At 46.4% G+C, this 17039-nt stretch overlaps 3 protein-coding genes across 3 annotated transcripts; all 3 read left to right on the top strand.

Moving 5' to 3' along the window:
- The first annotated feature begins 159 nt into the window (after window positions 1-159).
- rpain (RPA interacting protein) lies at window positions 160-2078 on the top strand. Its single transcript, XM_037476713.2, has 7 exons — window positions 160-495; window positions 607-798; window positions 954-1026; window positions 1125-1236; window positions 1428-1491; window positions 1700-1840; window positions 1953-2078. Exons 1-7 carry the CDS (start codon window positions 424-426, stop codon window positions 1980-1982), a joined length of 684 nt encoding a protein of 227 aa, XP_037332610.1. The 5' UTR covers window positions 160-423; the 3' UTR covers window positions 1983-2078.
- A 694-nt stretch (window positions 2079-2772) lies between these two features.
- LOC119220603 (26S proteasome non-ATPase regulatory subunit 11A) lies at window positions 2773-9165 on the top strand. The gene is made up of 13 exons (XM_037476711.2): window positions 2773-2958; window positions 3583-3684; window positions 4093-4289; window positions 5341-5398; window positions 5505-5699; window positions 5786-5930; window positions 6015-6075; window positions 6637-6699; window positions 6796-6921; window positions 7586-7621; window positions 7732-7783; window positions 7928-8071; window positions 8270-9165. Exons 1-12 carry the CDS (start codon window positions 2868-2870, stop codon window positions 8068-8070), a joined length of 1269 nt encoding a protein of 422 aa, XP_037332608.2. The 5' UTR covers window positions 2773-2867; the 3' UTR covers window position 8071; window positions 8270-9165.
- Window positions 9166-9290: 125 nt separating this feature from the next.
- On the top strand, window positions 9291-16340 carry LOC119220604 (homeobox protein Dlx3b-like). Its single transcript, XM_037476712.2, has 3 exons — window positions 9291-10557; window positions 12410-12594; window positions 14388-16340. Exons 1-3 carry the CDS (start codon window positions 10185-10187, stop codon window positions 14805-14807), a joined length of 978 nt encoding a protein of 325 aa, XP_037332609.2. The 5' UTR covers window positions 9291-10184; the 3' UTR covers window positions 14808-16340.
- The last annotated feature ends 699 nt before the right edge of the window (window positions 16341-17039 follow it).

The following is a 17039-nucleotide window of genomic DNA, read 5'->3' as shown; positions in this document are numbered from 1 at the left end:
CAGTGCTGTTAACTACACCTCTATTGTCTTTTCCAGCTACATTATTTCAAATAAAAACATGTTTATATTTGATTGTGCTTACCGTAGTTTAGTTAACGTTAGTTAGTAATTGGCGTACGGACGATAAAAGGTTATTATTAATTAATAATAATAATATTAATCAATTAATAATCTACACAGTAAATCATCAAAAGACTATGTCCGCTATTGTGGCAGGGGAGATTTCTTCTGGGAACTATTTTTCAACACCACAGCACTACAAGACCCGTCAGGCAGCTCGAGGCATTGGACTTCCGGTTCCGGTTCCGGGTCACGTGGTTAAAAACTGAAATGTTTTGGTCTGGAAGTCTCTCCCCGCGTTAGCCAGTTTATTTGTAACAAGCCGTTTGTGTTCGTGTCACTTTACACCCGTTGGCGGGGAAGATGGATGCTTTGCAGAGACACCGCTCACTTTATAAAGGAACTACTCCGCCATGGAAAGAAACGTACCGCAAGGTGAGTCATCTAGCTGGGCATTGCTCACGTGTAGCTGGATTGCTAACGTTAGCATGCCGGAGTTTCGCGGGTCTCCTTTCTGTTTATTGTTTTTACTTCCGTGTTCCGCAGCGATGTGTGGACCGACTGCAAAACAGCCGCAAGAGGCTGCTGGAGCGATATCGGCAGCTGGGAGAGAGTCCGCAGCGGAGCGGGCCCGGGGCCTCCATCATCGTCCAGGAGGTGATGGAGGAGGAGTGGACCGCCCTGCGATCCGAGGACCGGAGACTACCCTCGCTGTGGGGCCCAGAGGGCATGGCAGAGGTCGGTTAGTCGAGGGACACTGTAGTCCTGGGTGATGCTCCTATCTCTGTCAGATCTCTAGTCCCAGAGAGCGAGGCAGACATGCTTTTGTATATTTTTGAGACCGACGAGTCGTATAACCAAGTGAATGTCTGCTCTCTTGTCTGTATGAGCAGATGTTCAGTGTCACAAAGGAGTACGATGAGCTATCAGTACTGGAGGAGATCCAACAGGAGCTCGTGTCTCACGGTAATGCATTTGATTCATGTTTCTCCACATAAATTCAAGACACTTTCAAAAACGGAGTTTTAGATGTTTGACTCTGGATTATTTTCTGTGATCCCCAGAAGTGTCAATTATTGAAGAATATGAGAGGAACCTGCTGTTTGAGCAGCAGTACATATCGTCTGTTGTGGAGGGGATGGAGGACTCGTACATTATTTGCCCCATTTGTCACATGTGAGTCTGTTTACTCGTTTTCAACACAAATGTCAAGCTGCTCAAACACTTTTTGCATGGCTTTCTTTGCGTTTCACTTTTTTCACATTCAATTTGTTGTAGAGGCAAACATCTGGAAATGTGTCACTTCTGGCTTATGCCATGCATCTGTTGAAAACAACATAGATTTTTATGCTTCTTGTGTGCCACAGGAACCACCTGAACATCAACAGCCATTTTATCTCCTGCATCTGTGGACTGTACATTAATACTAAGGTCTGTTTTAGCATGCAAATCCCAACAATCACACGTAGCATTATATGATAAAACTTCATTATATATTGAACTGCTAATTGCTCATTTGGAATATTTCCTTATTCCAATTTCCTACTGTAGTTTTAAATCTTGTAGCAGGTTTATCAAATGATTCAAGTAATGGCTTTGCCTTTAATGCCACAACGTTCTACGCCTTTTATATTTTCAGAAACGGAACGTCTCCCCCGATGCCCTGAGGAGTCTCCTGGAGTCCAGAGTGTCGGAGCACATGGAGGACTGTTCCCACAACCCTGTTTTCTCCGTAGCTCCGGACACCGACTGCTCTCCCAACCTGATGATAAGCTGCAATGTAGGACACCGTTTTATGCTTCCGCAAGTTCACACCCCAGCAATAGTTTTCCTGAAAGCTTAAAATTAACAACTAGTTGTTGAAGAGGATGTTTTTTCTTTTCTTCTTTCAGGTTTGTGACTACTTGTCCGTCGTCCTTTGACCGCAGATGCGGCTTTCACAAGTGACCTGACTTGTGAAATCTGATTTTTATTGCTGCGTTTGCTCTGTTTTTGTGAAATAAAGACTATTTATTTTATATCTGATACATTATTTATGTTTTATCTTACTTTGTGCCACCCTGTTTTTATGGAGTCTGACCTGTAAACCACCAACTTCAATATGTCCCCTAGTAACCGACTCTGTGACTGATCCAAACGTCCAGCCCTGAAACGCAAAGCTTGTAGTTAAGCAGAGATTTTGATCCGGTGCAACCTATCCCTGAATTGGATTTCCCTCAATAGAGTGAATTTAAATATATTAAGATGGCTTAGGGTACATCCATCTGCAGCTTCAAAGTCCCATCTGTCAATAATGCATCCACCCTTTTGTCTGATGGATAAAGTGACAAAGAGGGCAAACATTTAAAGCAACTTTGACTTAATTTTCTTTGCAATGTTAATATCTAGTTGTAAATCACCGTAGATGGTTAATTGTCTGAAACGCAACACTTAACCACTTTCAAATGTGAAAATAAGCGTTTCATGTAAACATGTATACCAACATGATTTATTGAATCAATTTATTTGATAACATTTTAAATAAGTCATTTATAAATAACAGTTTTAATACTGCGAAACCAAGTTAACGGATGGGTAAGTCACTACATTTCTGGCTGAGGTCCACTAAACCTCTGCTACTCCACCTAATGATGAGCTACAAAGGATGTGTCATCTTTACAGTTGGCCAGTGCTGGTATTTAGTGGAGACGCAGGTGGCGGCATTGTTCGTGGTCGCTAGGTGGCGTTGTTCCCTCCGCGTGTGAACGACCTGACCGGAAAACAGGCGCGCGCAGCGGACCACGGAGCGGAGGCAGGCGAGAGCAAAGATGGCAGCCGCGGCAGTGGCTGAGTTTCAGAGAGCACAGTCTCTTCTTGGAACAGACCGAAATGCGTCCATCGATATCTTACATTCCATAGGTAAATATACTCCGCACAACGAGGCACCAGACAAAAAACACTGCCCCCGCTAAAACACACACGCGACACAGGCGTCCATCAAGCGTAGAGCAGCCGAGTTAGCCAGTCGCCCCGTTAGCCTGCTAGCAGCTAAGCTGCTGCTAGTCCGCCAGCCCAGCGCTGGCCGTCTCCTTTCTCTCTCTGCGTGCACAGTGAGTCAGCAGCAGCCGGCTAGTCGGCCAGGAGCACACCGGCTAGCGTCGAGCTAACGCTAGCTAGCCCAACGCATTACTTGACAGCGGGCTAGCCGAGCGTTAGCAGCTATTACTCGTCTTGTCAGGTGTCAGGCCGACATGGGAATTAATACTCCGTCAAACACATACCCTGTCACAGCCCTTAGGCTTTGCTTCTGATCTTAGATGTTGACTATTAAAGCGTAGTTACATAGTTGCCATGATCGTGTATTGTTTAAGATGACCGCTCTAATATTCCACGGCATCGCCACTCTAAAACTCTTAAGTTGACTCAAAGCTGGTCTCGTCAGCTTTTCTCTGGTCGTACATCAGAGTGACAGAGTGATTCCACCACCATCATCTCTCTGTGTGTGTGTGTGTGTGTGTGTGTGTGTGTGTGTGTGTGTTGTAGTCAAGCGGGACATCCAGGAGAACGATGAGGAGGCGGTGCGCGTTAAAGAGCAGAGCATCCTGGAGCTCGGGGGCCTGCTGGCCAAGACGGGACAGGCTGCAGGTAACAGGACACAACGCTCATCATCTGTTTGATATGGACACACACACACACACACACACACACACACACACACACACACACACACACACACACACACACACTAACGCAGGCACAGCTTTAGTTAAATCATACATGTGTACAACTGCTGACTCTAAAAGTTGTTGTGGAGTTATTTGATGCCTTATTGACAGTGAAGAACAATTATTTTACGATTTAATAATTACGATTATGTCTGTTTTATGAATTGTGCCTTGTGTTTGTTGTCACTAGATCTGTTATCCAATTGTGAATACTGACCCGCAAGGTTCAGTCAGAGATTCTTATCAAATGCCCACTGTGTCGAGTTCACCTAATGGTCCTAATCCGAATTGACCATTTTCTTCTCATTCATACCCGTGTGCTGCACAGAGCTTGGGGGTCTGCTGAAATATGTGCGCCCCTTCCTCAACTCCATCTCCAAGGCCAAGGCCGCCCGGCTGGTCCGCTCCCTGCTGGACCTGTTCCTGGACATGGAGGCCGCCACCGGCCAGGAGGTGGAGCTCTGCCTGGAGTGCATAGAGTGGGCCAAGGCGGAGAAGAGGACCTTCCTCCGACAGGCGCTGGAGGTGAGACTTTTGTCCCTCCTCCTTGGTTTGGGCGTTCGTTTGGGTAGAGGCACCACGTGACTGCGACAAGATGCCTGATGCTGTGGGTCCAGTGTTCCCCCTACTATTGAACAAGGGGGCGCCAACCCCCCCAAGGAATTCTGGGATTGAAAAAATTGCCAACACAAACACAGGCCCTCTCGAGGTTAGGATGTTTGCTGGCTGTCTGGTTTTGTTGTTTGAGGGGAAAAAAGAAATCACTCCTTATCACAAGCCGACTAAATCGGACAATCTTATTAAATTCACCATCCGAACCCCTTGCAGGGTCCCGCCCCCTGGAACACAGAATGGCCAATCGTATCGCAGCATCAGCATCCTGGGGTCAAACCAGCTCTGCTCATGCAGTGGTTTGAGGTTGTCTTCTTTCGTCCTGGTTAAACTTCTTTGTCTTTGGTCTCGATCTCAGGGTGATGAGGTTGTTTATCTTGACACTGATCTTTAGCTTGTATTTTGAGCTTTTTTAACAGTTTGTTCCTGCTCAGTTGGACTCTTCCTGCTTAAGTGACATTGTGGGCTCTGTGCTAGCTAGGGGTTAGTCATCTGGTATTTGGGTTTCTCGAGTGGCCCAGAGCAACATGCTGAGGCAAAGAACAGTGAAAACATCAAGCGGTACCTTCCAAAAATCACCCCAACATAAACTGACCTTCCTACCTTCATTGAATTGTCCAGTCGGCGGGAAAAGTTAGAGGGACTCGACCACTACTTACCCCAAAGTTGTGGATCTAAGAAAAAACGTGAAAGACAACGAGGATGATGGGAGTACGAGCACTGCAGCTTTTGAACGAAGGCAGTACTTTGTGAGCCTGACGTCAATTCAATCTGTTCCTTTGGCTAGTTGTGGGGGGGTCGGATACATACTTTTTTTTCTTTTCAAACAGTGAATCCAAAGCCCCTCCCCACATGCGTGTGCTTGTTTCCCAGTCAATGCGAGGTCAGGATGCACCCATGTAGCACAAGTTGTCTAACCCGGCACTGAATTGTTGTCGTCCCCCCCCCCCGCTCCTCTTCTCAGGCTCGTCTCATCTCGCTGTACTTTGACACAAAGTGCTACCAGGAGGCTCTACAACTCGGTGGGTGTTCGAATCTCCTGCAGTCGTTGTTTTAGGTAAATGAGAGGAATGGAGTGACGTTTGTGTGAGTGAACGCCATGCCCCCCCCCCCCCCCCCCCCTCACAGGAACGCAACTGCTGCAGGAGCTGAAGAAGATGGACGACAAGGCGCTGCTGGTGGAGGTGCAGCTGCTGGAGAGCAAGACGTACCACGGGCTGAGCAACCTGCCCAAGGCCCGCGCCGCCCTCACCTCCGCCCGGACCACCGCCAACGCCATCTACTGCCCGCCCAAGCTGCAGGCGGCGTTGGACATGCAGTCAGGTGTGTGCGGGTGTATTTGGGAGAACATGGAAGTGGGGAACGTCAGGTGACCTCCCATGTGACGCGAGGGCTCTGCTGTTTCCCAGGGATCATTCACGCCGCGGAGGACAAGGACTGGAAGACGGCCTTCTCCTACTTCTACGAGGCCTTCGAGGGCTACGACTCCATCGACAGCCCCCGAGCCGTCACCGCCCTCAAGTACATGCTGCTCTGCAAAATCATGCTCAACTTGTAAGTGGCACACCTACCCCAGCTTCACGGCCGACGCGATGGCTTCCCCGCAATGTCTCATGCGTCTTGTTTCCTCTTTTCAAGGCCGGAGGAGGTCCAGTCTCTCATCAGTGGAAAGCTCGCTCTGCGCTACACCGGCAGACAGGTAGCCTCTCAGCTTCCATCCCTGTTCATCCCATTTGTACTAGAGACAAAGCAACAATATGCGGAGGGGGGTGTCTTCAGTAGCCTTTCCAAACAAACCAACAACACACACAAACACAAGTGTTGTACTGCAAACGTGTCCAGCGCGTTGTCCTGTGTCCCAGTGACCTTCCCCGGATGCCTTTCACGCCCCCAGGGTGCGTCTCGGTGCTCCTTGTGAATGGAATGAGCTTCAGCACAGCCTCTCCTTAGAAGTGAATACCTCGTAAAGGTCTCCTACAAACTGCTCCGAGGGAAGAGTTGAGCGGAACACGTCGCTGATGTGACTCACTTCTTTCACCATTTCCCTTCTGCTGCTGTTGTATGAACACCGTGCTCACGTGTACAATGTGTTTATTATTTTTAACGTACAATTTGCTTTCCCTCTCCATCGGGACTACCCGGAAGAAGTGATACAAGCTATGACAGTTTACCTAGACTGAAGGCTGCTGCTGGATACACTGTATTTCTCTATTTCTGATGTATGTGTCCACAACCATCTGATTATATTCTGTTTCTTCAGACAGACTCACTGAAATGTGTGGCTCAAGCCAGCAAGAACCGGTCGCTGGCAGACTTTGAAAAGGTGTGTGTGTGTGTGTGTGTGTGTGTGTTCCGTTGCAACATCATGAATGAAACTCATCGTGATTGAAATGTCCTTTTCCCTCTAACTTTCCCCAAGGCACTAACAGAGTACAAAGCAGAGCTAAGGGATGACCCCATCATCAGCACCCATCTGACCACGCTGTACGACACCCTGCTGGAGCAGAACCTCATCAGGGTCATCGAGCCCTTCTCCAGGGTCCAGGTGTGTGTGTGTGTGTGTGTTTGTAGAAATCCATTCCAAAACAGTAGAGCAAAGGGCACGACCAGTCAAATTCATTCACATGGAGGAACTGATTAGATAGATCTCACGACACCCACTTCTACAGGAGCATATATTGTCCCAGTGGACTATGTCATTTTGAGTGTTTTATGCCACGGGTGATAGCAGAATAGCAATACATCTTTTCAAAGAGCAAGGAACTTTTCATTCTTAAAGATATTCAGACATTGTGAAGGGAATTAAAACATGTTGATGAATATGAATACAACAAATTGAAATAAAAGCACACATACAAAATAATAAATAACAAAGTTGTATCCATATACATCCTACGCCAAGTCAATGATTGAAAATAACCACGTTCATATATCGTATGATGAGTCAATAACATAAGTTCCATAAATATCCTACAATAAAACCCTTTTGGTGTTAGTCGTTACACTTATAAATATTCCACAGATTCATTACGGCTAAATATACCCAGTTCATGTTGTGAAATGCTATATGAATTTATGTCATTATTATTATTATATAGAGGGTGGTCATTTCAGATGCCATAAGGGTAGTGGAAACACTGGTACATGAATAAACCTTCTGTTCACTACTTTAAGTTCAATCAGTGCTCGTCTTCCTTTTCTCCGAACAGATGGCCCACATTTCGTCCCTCGTCAAACTATCCAAGGTAAGTTTCCTCTTTCATTTCATCACTTGGTTGCTGCAGGTGCTCTTTTTCTTGGTGTTCTTGTTTTGATGATAAAAAGAACCCTGAGTCAGACGGCGTGTGTTTTGCAGGGAGATGTGGAGAGGAAACTATCGCAGATGATCCTGGATGAGAAGTTTCACGGTACGAGTGTAGCGCTTAGTTCATCCACCAGGGGGGAATCAAGTGAACTAAATCAGGCATAACTAAATCCTTCTACAGCTTCACACAGTCACTCTCTGTCCATCCCCCCCCCCCCCCCGCACACACACACCTTAACCCGACAAGGTATTTTGGACCAAGGCGAAGGCGTCCTGATCGTCTTCGACCAACCGGTGGTGGACAAGACATACGAGGCGGCCCTGGAGACCATCCAGAACATGAGCAAAGTGGTGGACTCGCTCTACAACAAAGCCAAGAAGCTGACATAAGGTAAGGGGCAGCAGAGCTGACGATGGGGGGGCCTCGTACGGCAGGTAGATCAAATAATGCTGATGCTAATATATCATTGAATCATCAGTAGGACGAGACTCATTAGCGCTGGAACAAGATACAATGAGAATGACAATGAGGTTGATTAATAAATGTCCTCTTCGACCTGCCCCCCAACGTCCCTCTCTCCCTCCTCAGAGAAAGGAAAACCGTGGCTCCACCCCCCCCCCCCCTCGCCCACCCCAGTCAGGACCTCTGTCTGCTCGCTCACGTCGGCCCGGGAGGACGAGGAGAGTACGAACACTTCAAACGACACAGCGAGCCAATTAAACCAGCCAACCACCCCCACCCCGGTCTATCTTACCCCCCCCATCAGACCAGTGATGATCCGACACGACTTCTGGCCACATGGACACATTGTGGCACTGTGCCGCCGCCTCTGCTCTTCTCCCACCTTCGCTCACTACTGTATGTCCAATTTAGACGCCCCCCCCCCCCCCCCCCCGTCAGGGAATCTTGTAAGATAACAAAAAAGGAGACGTGTACAGTACTTCTACGTACATGTGATAGATATTCAGTGTAGCCGGGGTCAACCACGGGACGGTTTTTGTCCAACCGGCCTCCAAATCGTTTGAACCCGGAGAATGTGGCCCTCAGAACCCCCGCCCTTTTTCCTTTGCCCCCCCCCCCCCGACTCCCTCCACCACAATGCATTCTGGGATTGCGTTGACCACAAGGGGTATTTAATCTCCAGTCCACACGGGACCACGCCGCCGGGGGGGGAGGACATTGATTGACACCCCTGCACTTCCTGTTTGTAGATAACATTACCGAGCACCTGTGCTCATCCCAGGCCCGATACATTCACACACCTCAGACGTTTTCTTTCTTTTGTTTTTTTTAACAATGGGTAAGAAGAGAACACTGAGAGCACAGGTCACACAAAGTGCTTTTGAAGCGGCCGAGTCGTGCAGAAGATGAAAAAGCTGTACATTTTTTTGGGAACTTAATTTTTGCAATGGACTTGAAGGGTTACCATATATGACAAAAGATGCTAATAATGAAAAAAAATAAAAAAAATTGTAAACCTGTAAGTTGTAAAATGTGTCAGTATTTCCTTTCCCTTGTCGAGTCAACGTGCTAAAGAGCGCATGCAAAGTGGGCTCAACATTTGGCTAAAATGGATACAGGGTCATTTAAAGAGAACTAATCCCAACTTTCATAAGTTATGCGTTATTCCTATACAAGATATAACCACCATAGTCCACAAAACTACATTTACCAACTAAACACTCAACGGGTATAACTAAATCCCTCCGGAATCCAAGAAGGCCTTGTGATGTCCTCGAGTGCTCCATAAACCATGCATCTGTAGCTGAAGCTGTCTCTGCAGCAGCTGACGCCTTCATGTTTGAGCTTCCATGTCTGCTTTCTACCTCCCAGACAGCAGCTCATGCACAAAGGTATTGCTGCAACTTTCCTCTACCTTGGAAATAACACAGGAATTATTTAATCCATAATGCCATAATTAGTAAGTTAAGATGATATCACCTTCCGCACAACCGTTACGTGCTGCACTGCCCTTAAATGCACCTGAAGTGTATTGGAAGCTGCATGCCTTATTCATGGTGGTTACTGAGGCTGTTCTTCCTCCCCGGGGCCAAATCAACAAGTGCAAAGACGTCTTCTTTCTTCTCAAAGTCTTGATTAACTGCAAACAACTCCCGACCTGGGTCCGTTGTCTCTTGTATTTGCATCTGAATTGGGAGGCAGCGCCGAAAAGCCTGTGCGTAAACACTCCTAATGGCAACACCATAACGCGCGCTTGAAGAGAGAGAGAGAGAGAGAGAGAGACAGAGAGAGAGATCCGGAGACAGACGGGCGACAGTCAGCGCCGTGTTGGCCCCGGAGGCGGCGGGCGGGTGAGCCAATGAGAAGGAGACATCAACCCCCCCCTCTGCCCCGCGCGGCTTGGCGCGCCCTGTAATTAGGAGCTCTAGTTGGGTTGGGCGCCGCCACGGTGGACAGCCGGGGCTGCTGCGTCAAGGGAGTCTAGGAGGCACCAGCTCCGGACCGAGAGGACCTCTGCGCGCGCCTCCTTGACACAATAATAATGAACGGGAACTCCTCACCTGTCTTCGAGGGCAAAAAGCCGTCCCTCCCCATCATGGCCGGGAGCTCCATCTCGGCCAACAAGGACTCTCCAACCCTGCCGGAGTCCTCGTCCACGGACATGGGCTTCTACAGCGGCCAGAGTGCGCTCCACGGCGCGCAGGAATTCTACCCGTCGCAGCAGCAGCAGCAGCAGCAGCAGCAGCAGACGTACCCGGCTCAGCACGTGAACCCGTACGCGTACCACTACAACGTGCACGGGGGGGCTGCCGGCGGAACCTACCCGGTCGGTAAGGCGGAATACTCGTACCTCCATTCGGCGTACAGAGAGCACGGCGCGTTCAGCAGAGACGCGCAGCCAACGCTTCACGATGGTGAGTTAAAAACAACAACAACAACAAGAAGCACGGATTGTGGTTGTTAACGTTGGGTCATTTTAAAGAACGCGAAACAACATATCCATACCCCCCCCCCCCCACACACACACACACACACCGCTGGGCGCTAATGCGCGACATGAACTTACGTCTAAACCCAATAGTTACGCACGGGTTTTTACGCACATATAAGCAGGTAAACTCTCTTTGTCGCTTTTTACACGTGATGGTTCGTGGAGCATTAGGAAGGTCTCTCTGTCTTGCGTAATGAATCTCAGTAGAGCCAGAATTCTGAATTCCAGTGTGATTTTGGTCACTTATCTGAGCTATGTTATATTATTCTCAGTATTATATCTAAAATGACAAAACGACGAGGGTTACACAAATATACATCGGAAATTAAATCCAGTTCTTCTACCAGTTCAAAAGAAGTCTTTATTTTCTTAAGGAAGAACCCATAAATTAAGCTTCGGGTTTCACGTCCCACTAAAGTTTTCTTTAGAAACCTCAGCATTGCACACACAGGATAAACATATAGCTTATACCTGTGTGAGTCAGTTTCTGGCGTTTCAGGAGGTCAACAAAACAAAAAAACCCCAATAAAATTAGAACTCATTTCTAGTTTTGTGACGTTCTACTACAGTCAATTTAAGCACATCTGGTCTTTAAACTTCCTTCACATTTCGATTTGTGATTGGAAGGTCAGCCGAATGCTATTTGGATGGATGCCATGGCCTAGTTCAGAGAACGGCCTAGTTTCAACCTCAGCCTAGAATGAAGAAGTAATTAATTCACATAGGCAGCTTCCGTGTGACAATTTGCACTCCCATTGAAAACCTATACAACAACAGCAATGAAGACAATTTCCCTGTTGAAAACAACCGGAGGGGAAAAGTAACTTGGCAGGCGTCTGTACTGTTTTCTCACATTCCAAATGGGAGTTGACTCCTGGAAACGGCCCCAGGGGACTTTGGAACACAGCCACGCTCCTCAGGTGTCGCGACTTGTCAGTCAGCCTTGGCCTTTGAATCATCCGACATGCGCAGGCTTCTTATCATGCCATCTATGGGCCAAAAAAGGGGGCATTTACATTTTTAGAATAAATAAATAAAATCCTGATTGAAACAAATACAATCAACTACATGGCGTAGAATAGGAGCCTTCCTTCAGAACTTAGAGTGTGGTCAAATCCGACTGATGATACATTCCTCCCTCCGCCAACAGTCATTTCTACCATTTTACTTCCTAACATTAAACCCCCAATTATTTTGGTAAAATAGTTTTCAAATTTAAATATATTTAGCGTAAAAAAGAACCAATCGGTATTTTATTTACATGTTTTTCAATTATCTTCAGGTCGCCAAAATATTATGAGACAACACTGAAAACGTTACTCCTGTGAGAAAAATGCTGTCTCATTTTAAGTTGTTACAAAAATAAATGTCTCAATCAAATGCAAATGTTTTTGGAGGGAGGTTGGCTGTATGTCTGCAAGAGAAAAAGAGGTTAGTTACGAGAATAACGGCACAAGGAGATATGTATATACAAGCCAGCCTACAGGCTACATGAAAAGCACCTATAAATCTCTGTCTCCCTCCCCGGCTGTGGGAGACACTCAGACCAAAATTACAAGTTCAGGGGACTGCCGGAATTTCTTTGAAATTTTGGGGCTGTAGCGGCCGCGGCTATTTTTGCACCACAACTTCTTTTAAACAAACTACCATCCAAGTTCATTTCATTGTTTGTAGAAAGAGACACATTTATTGTAAGGATCCACAAAAGAAACAAAGACTCCCTGTAAGGCAGTACCATGCATATTACATGGCTTTTTGCCGTTTTTCTTCAACAGTGAAAGAGGAACCCGACGTGGAGGTGCGGATGGTCAACGGGAAGCCCAAGAAGGTTCGCAAGCCCCGGACCATCTACTCCAGCTACCAGCTGGCCGTGCTGCAGAGGAGATTCCAGACGGCTCAGTACCTGGCCCTGCCGGAGCGGGCCGAGCTGGCCGCACAGCTGGGCCTCACGCAGACACAGGTGAGGCCCCACAGAATGAAGAAGAAGAAGAAACAAAGTGTAATCTCCTCCCCTGAAAATCCCTGAAAGCACGAACACTGGAAACAAATTGGAATGTCCTTAAACGAAAGCAGTGGGCGTTTTATCTTTTCGTGGTCAGATTGTTGGTATGAAATTATAGACGAAAGTCAATTCCATGTCAGTAGAACTTATCAAGGAAGCATAAGCCCCATGAACAGGTGAGCTCCTTGAATGAAGTTTCTTAGGGAATGTTTTAAGAACGTTGAAGACGCAAAGATTATGAGCAATTTTTGTTTTTTAAAATTTATTTTAACAGAAGAATTTTTTTATTTACTTTTCCCTATTCAGAATATCAATATGGCATCAAGCATCCATTTGCGTTGGGGTGATATAGATCTGTTAAAAAAAGCCGCGCCGGGCTTTTAGTACTTTAGTGGCGATTGTGAGCTAGCTTGTACGCTATGTACCCCGCAAGCTAGCTCACTACCGCCACTCGGCACTGCTTTTGTCCTGCGGCTACCAATAAAAAACGCAGCTCTTGTTGACGGTATCATTTTGGGAAGCGTTGCACCTATCTTTCCTCCCCAGGCTAGCACTGTTAGCTCTGTCAGCACTGTTAGCGCCGCTAGCTTTTAGCCGCCGGCTCACAAGATAAGCGCTGAAAGTAGATGCATCACTACATCATTTAGTTTCTATCTTAACAAAAGGCTCTGCTAAGCGAGACCACTAAGATAACAATCAACTAACTAAATTGATTAAGAATGAAATTGAGATCATGTTAATATAATATCTAAATGAATAATTGAGAGCCTTTATGGATTTATACTTTTGCTACTTCAATGATTTACCATCGTATCTACTGTCGTCTTGACTTGCTGTGCAGGGTGTTTTATCACGGCTTCTGTAAATGATTGTTCAGGATTGTTGCTTGGGCTGCAGACACGAGCTCTAAAAACAACAACTGGAAGCGTGTTGTTGTATGGTCTATTGCCTTTGTGAATTTATAATTGTTTATACAAATGTCAGCTTCACAATAGCTCTGGTTCAACCAAGATGTTACATTTAAAGGAACTCTATCAATCTACTCTATTACCTCTGGTGAAGAACAGATATTATTAACAGATATTATTATTTATTACTATCAAAAAGTATTATTGTTTCGAACAAGGATTTTCTTTTGTGGGAACAACTGTTAAGTAGATAGAAGATCAGTTTAGATTCAGCGACTGGCCAGAAAGCATGTGGGATCAGAGCGTGCATTAATATTGTGCCTGGCGGTGGAAATTATTTTAACTAAGTAAATCAACAGAACATGCATTTAACAAGCTAAAATAACCTCGTGACTTGTGTGTTGACAAACAAAGGACATACTCGCACATCCTGCTTAGTGTAAATCCATTAATCATGCCTTTTTTTGGCTTATTGTTTGCTCTCCTTGACCTCCTGAGAAACATTGCTGTCAGTTTGGCGAATAAATGCTCCTCTGTGTTGCCACCGGCTAGTTGCAACCCTGTGCTGGCCAGTAAGAACAGTACATTGGGTTTACAATGATAAAACCAATGTACTATTAGCAAAACGATTGATTGTTAATTTTCAACACTTTTCTGTTTCACTAACTCAACAGCTGTTTTCAGCAAAAGTAAAAGTGCCAGATATTTCACTTTAAGGAGTTGGTGGAGACCAAACTGGAGATAACACAAGAGTGAACATTGGAATTTCCATTAATATTTGAACTAAAGTTTGTTCTTTAGTGGCTTGAATTCATCTCGTCGTTTGATGTTTTTTTCTTTCAGGTGAAAATTTGGTTCCAGAACCGCCGCTCAAAGTTCAAGAAGCTCTACAAGAACGGAGAGTTTCCGCTCGGGGATATTCCTCTCGAGCACAGTCCGGAGGCCAGCGATTCCATGGCCTGCGACTCTCCTTTGTCCCCAGCTGTGTGGGAGAACAGCAACAGCAATAACAACAATCACAACAACAACAACACATGCAACGACGGCAGTACTAAGAGTAATGCGCTCGTAGATCCCACCGCCAGAGGGCAGGGAGCCTATCAGCCTCCTGTGGATCCGTCGCCCGACTGCATGGGGCACTTCACGCACCAGAACTGGTACCAGCAGCAGGGTGCGCAGTTGGGTCTTCAACAGACGGGCGCGGCGCACCACACGGCACAAACGGCGCCGTTGGCCGCATTGAGTCTGGAGGCCGTCTACTGATGCTGAAACGCGGATTCTGGTTCAACAGTTCGACGGAAGCTCCCACGCATGAATACCTGTGTGCTGTGAGGCAACAAAGACCTGACAGCAATCATCAGACACGAGTCCTGACCAAAAAAACCAGACACGCATGTTGTCACACTGGCTTTTCTTCAATTTATGTGGCACGGCCTTGTATAAACTCATCGAGAGTAGCCTTTTGCATTAATATTTCAAGTACGACCATATTCAAGCCGAAAAAAATACTTTTCCTTCAATTCTTCTTCCAGAGAGGGACCTCTGACGTAGCATTTTCCCACCAAAGCAATACTACTGACATTTTTCAGGCTTAGCAACACATTAAAGCGCTCTCCACCAGCCAGGCAAACTTTCAGATTGGGAAGGTGGAAACACTGAAAGGCAGATAACCTTTTGAAATTAAACACTCAATGCAAAAACAAACTGTAAACACTGAAAATATCCACAAGAGCGATGTTTTTGTATTGGGACCAAACTACAAACTTCACTTTCTACAAGGAATACGACGTGAGAATGAGATCCCGAAGGAAACAGTGTAGGTCTGAAAGAGTGCTGCATCAACGAAACAAAAAAAGGTGCAACAATGGAAAATAATCTAGAGTTCTAGAGGGAACTGTGTGACGTCTGGTGGATGGCCTCCAGCGACTCGTCACTCGGAGCAGAGTACGCGTCTGTGGCCTTAGGAGGAAGTAGCCTCTCTTCAGCCCGCCCCTCGCCAATGCTGGAAGCACGGGCAACATTAGCTGCTGCTAGCATGAGCAAGCCCAAATACGCAACCGAACTTTAGGCACCGTTTTTTGACGAGGAATAAGAATGCGTGGAATTAAAAAATGTATATATTTGTGGTTCTGCTGTATTCATTCAGATTTACTTTAAAATGTCCACCGTGAGTCCGACCATGTTCTACGGACTTGAACAGTTGATTCCACATATCGGAGCGGCTCAGATGGGTTTATGCTGTTAATGTATGTCTAGCGTCTCAATTTGCATTCCCCATTTTTCAAAAGAACAGCCAAAAATTCAAGCTGTGTTGTGCGACTTTTATCCCCTCGTACGAGTCGAGCTCGGAAAATGCTGCATCTTGATCTTAATGCAGCGTCTTTCATTGGACCCCCCCCTCCCCCGTTTGATAGAACTCCCACATCCCTCAACCTACATGTGTCCTTTCGAAATGCATGATTTTGTTTTGACGTTTTAAATCTCCAACTAGTCCATGTTAGAGGACATCATGAGGGTAATTTGACAAAGCTCCTCCAGAGCCACTGAAGCCATGGTGCGACTGTGCTCTGATGCCATGGCTAAAAAAAGGCCTTTACTTACTAAACAATGACCAAGAACAAAAAGCGACAGTAGCAGTTGGTGCTAAAGTATAAAGAGCGAGTGGTTTTTGTAATAAAAATGTGCCGTACTCAGGTTTTTTATTTATAGTGTAAACTGTAGAGCAAATGTGGCACAGCAGTGTGTGTCTCTGAAACTTTCTGTTGAAGATATAACTTAAAAAATAAAATGCCAAAGTTTTAATTAGCGAGTGTTTTACTTGTCGCGTGTAGTTACGTGTACAACACACACACACACACACACACACACACAAACACACAGGTGTTTAAAGTGTGCTGACGGGGCTTTGCTTGTCTGCCCGTCAGACTGAGTCAATAGATACAGGTTGCACCCATCTATATATTATAGCCCCACACACACACACACACACACACACACACACACACACACACACACACACACACACACACACACACACACACACACACACACACACACACACACACACACACACACACAGACAGTGCGTGTAAAGGCGGTTGTGGGAGGTGACAGTGCCGCAGACACACTGGAGTCTCTGGATACTAATAACACAGAGAAAGACGGGTGTACACTGCTTTCATGTGGCACACAGTTGGAGAGGGGAGGAGAGACGTGTGTGTGTGTGTGTGTGTGCGCGCGCTTGTCTTTGTGTGTGTGCACCAAACAAGCCGCTCTCTAGTCTCTCAACCCTCCAAACCCACAGGTTAGCCAACAAAAGGAGGGCAGAATGAGGGAAGGCAATCATAGAGAAGGACACTTGTAAACAATACTATCGACCCCCCCCCGTCAGCAGAAAATAACACCTTTATTGCCCGTTTCTGCAAGCCAGGGTTGGGATAGGTGGAACGGTGGCTTTTCTGAACAAAAAATGTTGTTTCCACACGTCACGTGTCA

The sequence above is a fragment of the Pungitius pungitius genome, chromosome 12 (genome assembly GCF_949316345.1).
Source record: "Pungitius pungitius chromosome 12, fPunPun2.1, whole genome shotgun sequence".
Classification (NCBI taxonomy): Eukaryota; Metazoa; Chordata; class Actinopteri; order Perciformes; family Gasterosteidae; genus Pungitius; species Pungitius pungitius.
The sequence above is the reverse complement of the archived record's forward strand: the minus strand, read 5'-3'. Positions and strand labels throughout refer to the sequence as shown.

Bases quoted from the DNA above. Each gene is read 5' to 3' on its own strand.
- LOC119220604 (XM_037476712.2), top strand. From the start codon at position 10,185: ATGAACGGGAACTCCTCACCTGTCTTCGAGGGCAAAAAGCCGTCCCTC. The intron at 10,558-12,409 runs GTGAGTTAAAAA...TTTCTTCAACAG, and splicing joins GCAGCCAACGCTTCACGATG to TGAAAGAGGAACCCGACGTG. The intron at 12,595-14,387 runs GTGAGGCCCCAC...TTTTTCTTTCAG, and splicing joins TGGGCCTCACGCAGACACAG to GTGAAAATTTGGTTCCAGAA.
- rpain (XM_037476713.2), top strand. From the start codon at position 424: ATGGATGCTTTGCAGAGACACCGCTCACTTTATAAAGGAACTACTCCG. The intron at 799-953 runs GTCGGTTAGTCG...CTGTATGAGCAG, and splicing joins GCCCAGAGGGCATGGCAGAG to ATGTTCAGTGTCACAAAGGA. The intron at 1,027-1,124 runs GTAATGCATTTG...TGTGATCCCCAG, and splicing joins ACAGGAGCTCGTGTCTCACG to AAGTGTCAATTATTGAAGAA.
- LOC119220603 (XM_037476711.2), top strand. From the start codon at position 2,868: ATGGCAGCCGCGGCAGTGGCTGAGTTTCAGAGAGCACAGTCTCTTCTT. The intron at 5,931-6,014 runs GTAAGTGGCACA...CCTCTTTTCAAG, and splicing joins TGCAAAATCATGCTCAACTT to GCCGGAGGAGGTCCAGTCTC. The intron at 6,922-7,585 runs GTGTGTGTGTGT...TTCTCCGAACAG, and splicing joins AGCCCTTCTCCAGGGTCCAG to ATGGCCCACATTTCGTCCCT.